General features: G+C 30.7%; 1 protein-coding gene across 1 annotated transcript in view; it reads right to left on the bottom strand.

Annotated features, from left to right (window-relative positions):
* LOC107452978 (uncharacterized) overlaps positions 1-11123 on the bottom strand; it is a gene marked incomplete in the record, with an annotated part of 25745 nt that overhangs the window by 4937 nt on the left and 9685 nt on the right. Inside the window, 1 exon segment of the mRNA XM_071182066.1 lies at positions 1498-1748. Within this exon segment, the coding sequence (XP_071038167.1) occupies positions 1498-1748 (251 nt within the window).

Raw genomic sequence — 11123 nt, 5'->3', positions numbered from 1 at the left:
ATATATATATACTTTTTCTTTCGACAAATTCGGATTTTTGACTCCTAAAATATAGGAGGTAGCCGCTATCTGGAAATTATAGTTCGGTCAGGGAAGCGTTCATCTAAAGATAAATTCCATTAAAGAGATAGCTTTCAGTAAATGATTAATATTTTTTATTATTTTATTTAATAATAGTCAAAAAAATTTAAGTTGTAAGATATACAATTTTTAACATCGTTTTAAAGAATCTAATTTTACATCGCAAATTATAAAATTTGTGCAAAATCAATCAAATATTACTGAGAAATCGATTTTTAAAAAAAAGTTACAGGTCTTTAGGAACAATTCGTACGTTTTGTGCCAGATTTCGTAACTCAAAATATCATCTACACTAATTAACCCCTTAACTTGTGTCCTCCAGTTAATTCGAGCGCTCTAAACAGGCCAAACTTTGTACACTCGAGATAATTCGAGTGGCGTTGTATTTAATGCTGCTATAATTTTTCACTCTCGAATATAATCGAGAAATGAAAATAACAATGTGAAAGCTAAGAAAAAAAAAATTTTTATTGATATTTATCACTTACATAGGATTGTTAGCTATAACACTTATTTATTCAAGAATAAAATATACAGAGATGCCAACTTGCTCCGGATAGAAAATATATATATTTAAAAATAGGTAGTTTATCAAGTGTGATTCTTGGTTAAATAAAATAAATTTATAAGGTTTTTATCCACCACTATTTCTAAGTAATTCGTAGGCTTATATAATTCACCACTTAAAAAACTATCACCATTTTAAAACCATCAAGTCAAGAACTTTTGTAATAAAAAGCCATAAGGCCAGTTCCAGATGTAACAACTACGAAGTAAATTTTGCAAATAATTGACTATTTTTGCTTGCTTTTTGAAAGGCATAGCATGACATTAGTACTATAAAGTGATGAAGTATATAAGCCTACGAATTATTTAGAAATAGTGGTGGATAAAAATCTACTAAATTGAATTTATTAAACCAAGAAACACAATGGATAAACTACGACTTTAAAAAATATATTTGCTGTCCGGAGCAAGTTGGCATCTCTGCAGTTCTACTACAACGAACGAAGTACTTATGTCTTGCTGTGCATGTTAAAAATCAAGCAAAAATAGTCAAATATTTGCGAAATTTACTTTGTAGATATTTACCTTTTTTTTAAATTATTTTGACGCGTCCGGGACAGTTGGCATCTCTGAATATAGCCCTTTTCCATCGAACAAAAGCGCAGTATATCAAAATTGTCCACCAAGAGAAAAGACAATGCTCTAAAGTGTGTTTTTTTACAGAAAAAAAATTGATTTTTTTTTTGCCGGGTTTTTTCAAAGAAACTGTGCATTAAGAGGTTAATTAGCATATTTAAGGTCACACCCTCAAACTATTTAAATTGAGCTCTAAAATCGCGAAGATCCGATCATTACATCAAAAGTTTTTCGGAGTGGTCCGTTTTTAAATTTTGCGCCCCACATACTTACTCTCACGAACTGGGAAACCTGTATCGGCAAACTGAAACTTCTCCAGTGGGCAGTCTGAGTGTGTACGCTCAATATTTTTTGAAATCCTGAATCTGTTTGCTTTTCAACTCGAAAAAAGGAAACTCCTTCGCCGGATACAAATAAACGGAGGGTAAGGCATGCTTCTGTTTCCTTATAATTATCGAAATAGGGTGTGATCATTCTTGCAAGTTGTTTTTTATCACCGGAAGTAATGACAGCTATTACCATTCCTGAAATATATAAATAATAACATTATTACGCAAAAACATGCAACATTGTGTTTCTAATATTAATTAATACCATTTCTAAACACAATGCAGATCCGGCCAAGAAATGTTACGTAGTTCCATTGGTGTAGAATATTTATAAAACATTTTTTTCATACTTTTCCACTATTTTTTTTTATTTATTTAGCTCAAAATAAGGGGAAAATGTTATATTTAGCATTTTAATAATTAATGGTTATGCCAGGGATGGGCAAACTACGGCCCGCGGACCAACTGTGGCCCGTCGGAAGGTTTCATCTGGCCCGCGAATAGAATTTTAACTTGCCGATCCCTGGCGAATAAACAATATACATTATACATCCATTTTTTTGTCTACTTTGTTTAAAGCTATTTTTGTTTTTTCTTTTTTAACAAAGTACTGATGACCTTTTTACTTTCTCTATTTTTGTTCTACAAAACATAAATTGATGGAAATAGTTAGCACAGACAGCTTCAATTGGTAAAATGCTGAAAGCAGAAGTTCTTTATAGAATAGCCGTAGATTGGTTCCAACTACAATAGCGTTTGTCCTTCTCGAGGAGCAAACTTATGGAATCTAATATAGGTGAATTGTACTTCACATGTGTCAGACTGCGCATTTCAAGCTCGAACGAGCAGGTAATCTAACAATCATCTGAAACAGTTGTTTTTAAATATGGCAAAGTTTGAGTTTTACAAATCATTGCCAAAAGCTAGTTTCCAAAATCTAATATTTCATGCCCAGGAAATCAGTGCTATGTTTGCTTAATCTTATATTTGTGAACAAGAGTTTTCAACTATGAACCTTAGAAAAAATCCTTTCAGAAGTAGACTAACAGACAAGCATTCAGCTTCGTTTCTTAAAGTACATCTCACTTCGAACCAATGTCCGCCAATGTAAGTAACTTTTTAAAATGATATCGCAGTGTCATTCATCTCATTATATATTTAAATTAAAACTTGCATATCGTTTTTTTTTTTTTTTTNTTTTTTTTTTTTTTTTTTTTTTTTTACTCGGCCCGCCAAATTTTTTCTCTCGATTTTTTGCCCTCGACTAAAAAAGTTTGCCCATCCCTGGGTTATGCAATACTTTTCTTTAAAAATTACTTTTTTGTATTTTAGATTTTAGTGCAAATATATTTCCGATAATCTAACAGATTTTGATATTACACATCATCACAGTGCTCGGTGTGGGATTCGTTTCTACCTGTCATCACTAGGGTTCGATCCCGGGTCTTCTCAATTAGAGGCGAGCGTGCTATCCCTCGATCCACCACGACTCTAAAAACAAATCAGATAATATATTTGCCTGCTGTATAATATTTGTAATACACATTTAATGCATGTTCTTCAACTTGACACAGAGATGCCAACTTGCTCCGGACGGCAAATATATATTCCAAAGTGGTAGTTTATCAATTGTGATTCTTGGTTTAATAAATTCAATTTAGTAGATTTTTATCCACCACTATCTCTAAATAATTCGTAGGCTTATATTATTCACCACTTTATATATGATTAATAACGCTGTACCTTTCAAAAAGCAAGCAAAAATAGTCAAATATTTTCAAAATTTTCTTTGTAGTTAGTTACCGTTATATAAATTATTTTGGCGTGTCCGGAGCAGTTGGCATCTCTGTTGGCTTGCGCTTATAAGAGATGTTTGTGAAGAACACTCAAACTTGCATATTTATTTGCAACAAAAAAAGAAAGGAATGCATTTTTCATGTGTGTATAAGACGATGAAACAGTTAATGAACGGCGAGAATTGAACATGGTTAACGCATTTCAATTTAAAACGAAAGCAAGTACTTTAATTAAAATTAATAATGTAATAACAATAATATATATTATTGTAAGTATTAATAATATAAAAAAGCCATGAATATATCTTTCACATTTAGAGGTTTTCTGAATTCGCTTAGTGCGGTAGGTGAGCTACGCTTGCTCATAGCATATTTTTTCAAATCGTGGAATAAAACTCTATGTATCTACTCTCATTTTGTTTGCAATATTTATTTTCGAAAGAATTTCCTGTTTAGAACAGTAACTGTTGAGAATCCATCTTTACATCACTGGTAAAAGATATAAAAGAGAAGTCAAACAGACCTTCACTTCACTTATTACGGATATCTTCCATAACTCCGTATATATATCTAATAATTTTTTAGTAAATTAGTATTGAGAGCAACATGATTAACAAGTCCAGTTTCGGCACAATATTTTATTTAGCTAAACGATGGTGAAATAGCAGTTTCACCCCTCTCCAGACGGAGAGGGAGAGACAGAGTTACAGTCAGATCTGACGAAGTTTAGTTGGTAAACATTATACACCAAAAAGTCACGCTAAAACATTGCTCCTGCATTTTATAGGATGATTTTTAGTTGTAAAGAGGCCCAGTCATATGCCTTTTTCTGTATTCTTACGCCTCATCAATTTATTTATTACTCATAGCAAATCGTTTAATCTTTCCTTATATGGAAGTGAAAGATCTTAAAATAACTTCTCTTTTGAAGTATAAATCTAATTATTATTCATTGGCATGTTTTTAGCCTTGAAGTCCCAAAATAGAATTTCTACCCTTATCCTTTACTAAAGATATTTAATNCGTCTTATCAGAATAAATGTGTTGTGAGAGGGTCGTTCAACCAGAGACCGGACTTAGTTTTCTTCCGGCTGACAAAAGGCGTCACTTCCGCTCCACTGGACATCTGCAGGAAGTGCCTCTTATTCGGACATCGCGACGGAAGCTGGAAAACGTTCTCTCTTCATTCCATTCAGATATTCTTTTTCTTCTTCTTCTCAATATCCACCTTGAGCAAGTCATGGTCTCCCTGCTCAGGGCATGGATGTTTCTTTCTCTCTGTGTTCGGTGTCCTTTCTCCTTTGTGTGTAATTGCATAACTGCCAACTTTTACGCATTTGGCGTAAAATTTTATTTTTATATTTAAGGTGGTAGTAAATATATACTATTTTTTCTTTTATAAACTTAATTTTTAAATGATTTTGTTCTCCACTATTCTTAAAAAAATTAAGCATCTATATTAGTTTGTGTTACTTTCATATTTGTCTACTTAAGCTTTTCAATTACAACATATTTTTTTGCTTAAAATGGAAATTATAATTCCATTTTAATACCACTGGGAAAAATCAAAATGAAAGGGATTAAAAGTTGGCCGATATGTAACTGTGTTGACATGGACGTTGTGTTAGTTTTGTATATTTTCTGATTACGATTCCTTATACTGGTAGCTATATAACAGAAGAATTTACAATTGAAAGCAGCGTTCTTTTCAACTTTGCAAGCATTTCATGTTTCTAACAATTACCGAATTTGCCTAATTACAATAAATAACTTTTTTAACGGTAGAAAAGTTAATTGAATAACATTTCAAGAAATTAGAGTAAAAAGAATGTTTTTCCGCTATAAATAAATAATTAAAATGCAAATATATGAAAAGTCAGATTAACTGATAGTAATGTTCTTTGTTTAGTGCTAAACTAAAACTTCACTTGGAGAAACCATGTAAAAAAATATTAAAGATAAAAATCAAGAATATCAGAAGAATCAGAAATAAACAAACATCAGACTCTCATCACTGCTAAATCAAAGTTAGATATCAAAATAAAGCGACTAATTTATATTTTAATGATCAGACTGATTCTCACTTACGCTTCACCAGTATGGAACAGCATTTCAAAATCGCAAATGTAACTTGTCACCTTTTAAAACAAATTTATAAGAAAACTTACTAAACAAAGACCTCAATAAAAATCTTAAAATAGAAAGATTTCACCAACATGTCGCCAAATTAAGCAAGAAATCCTTTAACTAATCCTATCGCCAAGAAGAGAGGGGGGGAAAAGGTCATTGCTTAAGTGCCTTAAACTTGAAACAATTCGATGATTCAAAACTATATATATAATCTTGCCGTGAAGAATTATCTGGGCTTTAGAACAGACAAATAACTTAAATAACTTAAACGTTGTTAAACTTTTTTAAAAATCGCCAATTTGGCGACATTTTCCCAGCGAGATAAAATCATGAAAATCACTGGCTTATTCTCAGTTTTTGCAAACTTTTATGAGTCCAAGTTATGTAGCATGTGAGTAAGTTTTTAAATATTAAAAAATTAGACCACAAACGCTTTTCATTTTTACAAAACTATGGCTTTTCTTCGCATTGACATTTTGCACCATTTTCAAACTAAGCATAGACATCACTGGCTTGAGATTGGCTAAACTTGACCTAATAGTCATGATTAACAGTTGCAACTCGCAGCAGTTATAAAAAATAGCATATTATTCACAAATAAGTATTATTTCCATAGAGTAATAAATAGGAGGAGACGGCATGCCCGTAAACTCGTGAAGCCTTAACCGCAACCGCGGCGCCATATTGGTACAACCAAAACAAATCGAACTTCCATACCCAGCGAACTTCGTTGAACTAGAGCTGTACGTGTTTAAACATTCTTCAAACTGAGTAATAGATTTTATTTTAGCAATTAGTCTATTGCTGAAAATGATATTAAACCAAATAGAAATTTAAATAATACAGTCTGAAAAGATCAATTTTTCAAATATAGTTGCATGCTTTATATATTAATAAACAGGTTATTATTATTAATTCATATGTTTAAAAAAATTGAAAAGAAATAGTTTCTTTTTTTTACTAAGTGATACATTAAGAAATCAAAACAGTTTTATTTTCTGACTTTAAAAAAGTAAGCTAAAACTTTTTATAAGAGAACTTTTTAAAATTATTTGTCTAAAAATGAAATCATTTTCTTTCTTCATTTATTTGGAAAAAAAATGGGACATGATACTCTTTATAATTATACGTAATTTTAATTTCACTTTCTATTAATCTTATTATAAAAACATGGAAGACCATTAAATATCTATTTCAGTTTTTTATTAAAGTCAAAAGTCAGATGAAATTTTAGTTTTTACTGATTATAAATATGAACAGATTATAATTTTATAATATATATATATATATATATATTTAATAAATATAGTAAATAAATGTGTGTAAAAACAAAAAGATTAATAAACTTGTTCCTTTTATATTACTGCATTTATATTTTACAATGCTTGAGTTAAAAATTGTGAAACATTATGTACTTAACACTAAAGAAGATTCAAACATATATTAGTGATAATGCGCTATTTAAGCTTAACATAAAATGCATATAACAAAATTAAAATAACTTTTTGGATTTATTTCTATTTTTAAGCTTATACGACACTTTTAATAAATAAAAATATTTACACAGTAAAACTTAAAGCTTATGAGTACTAAATGAAAAAACCCAATTTCCCCCGGGTTTTTTTAATAAAACCCAGGTGGGTTGGGTTTTTTCAAACCCTGCTAAAAAGCAGCAAGTAATTATATATTTACTCATTGTATTTTCAAAGTGTTGACATTTAAATCTAGTACTTTCCAGGATTTCTATGTGCCTTAAAAAGGCTTTAGTATTCATTTTATCTTTTAAAGTTCCTTAAAAGCCTTAAAATTTGTTTCATCTGAGCCTCCACCTTCCTCTATTAACGTTTCAATTGCTGTGTCAAAGCTATAATTTATTATAGAGCATTCATTATAGATAATAATGCCTGGGCATTTATTATAGAGCATTTATTTGCTCACCACTTCATGTATTTTGTGAATGAGATAGAGCATTTCATGAGTGGAGTTTAAACCTCAATTGGAAAATAAATATTCCTATATATTAAATACTCTGGGTATTTACCTTTAAAAATAAATACACAGTTATTTTACGTTGCTATTTGTAAATTACAGTTTTGTACACTTCATATGATCAAGTGCTTTGCAAAAAAAAAAGAAATCAGACTTCTCTGCTTAGTAATAAAAAGTATGTTATGGACTAGTTTTATTACCCAAGTGTTTACTCAAATGGCTTAATGCTGATTATTGCTATTCTTTTAGCACAAACCAATATTTTCCCCTTTAAATATTCTAACTTTAAAGAAAAGTGCGTTTCATATTATTTTGTTTATATTCAAAATAGTGTGGTTTTAATGTGATATTCTTTGAATAAATTTTTAATTGGAAAGCTGCCCCCTTAAATAACAATAATATATTACTTTTAATGCCTAGATAAAATATAAAGGAACCTAAGTTCCCGAAAACTGCTGTAAAGTTCTTTTTTTAATTCAGTTGTAAAATAGAGCTATCTTAAAACGTTATTTTTTGGGAAGAAGAAAAGAAACTAATGTTGAAAAATTGAATGAAAAAAGGTGTTATGTATTAACAACAAAACTATTTCAATCTCGTTTTCGAAATTTTCCAATCATAAGAGAAAAGATCAAAAACAACCTAACTCTTCCTCTTGAAACCTGAGCGGCTCCGCAAAGTTTCTGGTTATACCAACATGGCCGCCGCTACTTGACAGTTACTTCACTCGCTCCAATAGGGAAGGGGAGGAATGCCCACTCCTTCTTATTTATAACTCTATGATTATTTCATATTACGACGGAGACTTCGAAGAGCAGCCTTAAATGCAACACCGCAAACTTTAGCAAAACATTGCATAACGAGAATCTAGAAGAAGACACTGGACCACCCTGAATAACTTTTGATCTAATGATCAGATCTTCACATTCTAGGACTCAATCTTCATGGCTCAAATATGCTAGGAAGTGATCTCATATATGCTAATTAATAAGTGCAGACGATATTACAAGTTACGATATAAGACACCGAAACGTACTTTCTCTGAATAAATATAAGTGCCTGACTTTTCTTTGAAATTCAATTTCCAGACCGATTTTGTATAATTTTCTATTTTGCTATAAAAAAATTACATTCATTAAAATGATGCAAAAAAGTTGTGTATCTTACAAATCAAAATTTTTCGACCATTCTGAAATAAAATAAAAGATAATTAACATTTACGAATCGCATGGAATTCTCTTGGGACAAACGAATCTCATAATTATGTGTAAGAGTTTTTCAATTCACATAAAAAGTTCTACAGAATTAACGAAGTAGGCAAAAAGCAAAATTCACATTAAGGGGTCCAAACTTTGGAACACTCTTCTGACCAAACTATTGGTACCGTCGACCGAAAAGAGAGCTCAAGATCCACTAAAACTTGTTTGTAATACCAAAAATCGAGTTATGGGCGGGAAAAGCAGAATATCAGGTATCCTTTGGAAGCCGCCCCCTGGTGCGGCTTCCAAAGGCTCAAATCGACTTTCGATTTCGAGCTCAGAATACCAGTCCAGACCAAACTATTGGGACCGTATTTCCCAAATTGCGGTTGCATATTTCGGCCCAACTAAACCCAAACCTGTTGAAAATATGGTATGTTTATTCAGAGAAAGTATGTTTTTGTGTCTGATTTCATAACTTAAAATAGTGTCTGTTCTAATTAATTAGCATATTTAAGGGGTTTAAAAAGACATTGTTTAGCTTTATATAAAATTGTAAGATTCATCCGATATTTTATAGTCATTATTTAAACAATGTCCTCGTTAATTAACTGACAAAGGGGATTTTTTTTTCTTCTTCTTTACGTTAGATTCCTCATTGATTCCTAACTTGACGTCTTCGAACTTGAGATTTTTCATAAAAACTTTTGCTCAATTCGAGTACGAATCACAATTCTTTCCTTTATCTGCCTTGGACTTCATTAAACGCATTTGGAAGATTACTGCGTCGCTTAGCATCATTTCGCATTTCGTTGAGAATGTGTGCATAATTTAATTTTTTCCTCGCAAATAACTTTTTTATTTATCCTAGAGGATCATTTATTAACTCTCAATACTCAACTAAAAAATCTGTGCTAGAAGTAAAAATCTAATTATAATCTCGTTTTGTAAAATTTTGAATTTTATGAATCACCACTTTTTCCATTTATAGTCCTCCGTAGCAACACTGATGAATCAAAAGTGAAACGAGCGTTGTCATAACAAGCGTTATCCGAAACGGATAAAGTTAACTTTAGGGCTTTTATTTAACCAGAAAAGGTAAGAACCTGGAAAAAAGCTTATTTCACTTTTATCCTTCCTGCAGGAGATATAGATACACCGAGAGTACCACTTTAATTAAAAAAATGAATGCTCTTCGCATCTGTTTAATATGTGCTACGATAGTACAGTAGCCACAAAAATTTTACTTAACTGGATCGATAAATAAAATTTAGTGTCAATATTACCCCTACGGAAATAATTATGTGTAAAAACAAACTTACCAATTATGAATGATAGAACTATTTTAAATTATTAAACAATTATCCTTTTTGTTTTACTTTGTAAATAATTTTATAATAAAAAAATTAGTTTACTTTAAAGAAATGAGAGGTTTTTATTTTTAATTAACTATTTTTTTCTGATCTAACTTTTACAAAGATGCCTACTACTCCGGACACGCCAAATTAATTATAGAAAACGGTAAGTAACTACAAAGTAAATTTCGCAAATATTTGAATATTTTTACTTGCTTTTTAGAATGGCATAAATTTTTAATGTGGTGAAATATATTGGTCTATGAATTATTTAAAAATAGTAGTGGATAAAAATCTACTAAATTGAATTTATTAGACCAAGAATCAAAATTAATAACCTACCACTTTAAAATATATATTTGCTGTCGGGAGCAAGTTGGCATCTCTGCTTTTAACTTTAAAACTAAGTCATTGATAGCAGCGTTTTAACGCACTCCAACTGTAACACGAGGTTGTCAATCTCTTTCAGAGATCGTCAAAAAGAGTTAGCTAAATAAGAGCCACTGGCAATTATTTAGAATACTTTTGAATCTACTACTTATTTATTTTTTATATTTTGTAGTGTTTCCTTAATTGTCCATTACCGCAATTGGCTTTGGAGGTTTGCCTGGTCCCTGGGAGACGTTTGAATGGTCTTTCCTAAAGATTTTTTTCAACACAAAGTCTATAGAGAAAATTCCGTGTCTCCCAAAAGTGGTCGTACATAGAGGAAGTCGCTACACAGAGGTGGTCTTTCATCGAGGTTTCGCTGTATTTTGATATGAAATGTAAGAATTGTGTTATTTTAAAATTAAAACGGAAGTGAACATTAGAAAACACCAAATTAATCCAAGCATAAACAGGCTACCACTGTTTACACTTTTAGCAACAAATAGTTCTGTTATTGCAACAGAAGTTTAAAACTGTTGAATTTATTTTGTGGGTGAGCGAGGCGATTATATTTTTTAGCATAGAAATAAAAAATTTTAATGTTTATTATCAAAATTTCTATTAAATTGTTGCTTTATATTACTTTTTCTTAATATATTACGGTTCCCACGATCTGAAAATATTTTTATGAAGTGGTAGCAAAAGTTAGATAAATCTCATTGTTTTAAGCTTATA

This window comes from Parasteatoda tepidariorum, chromosome 6 (genome assembly GCF_043381705.1).
Source record: "Parasteatoda tepidariorum isolate YZ-2023 chromosome 6, CAS_Ptep_4.0, whole genome shotgun sequence".
In the NCBI taxonomy this organism is placed as follows: Eukaryota; Metazoa; Arthropoda; class Arachnida; order Araneae; family Theridiidae; genus Parasteatoda; species Parasteatoda tepidariorum.
This window is presented reverse-complemented; position numbering and strand designations above follow the sequence as displayed.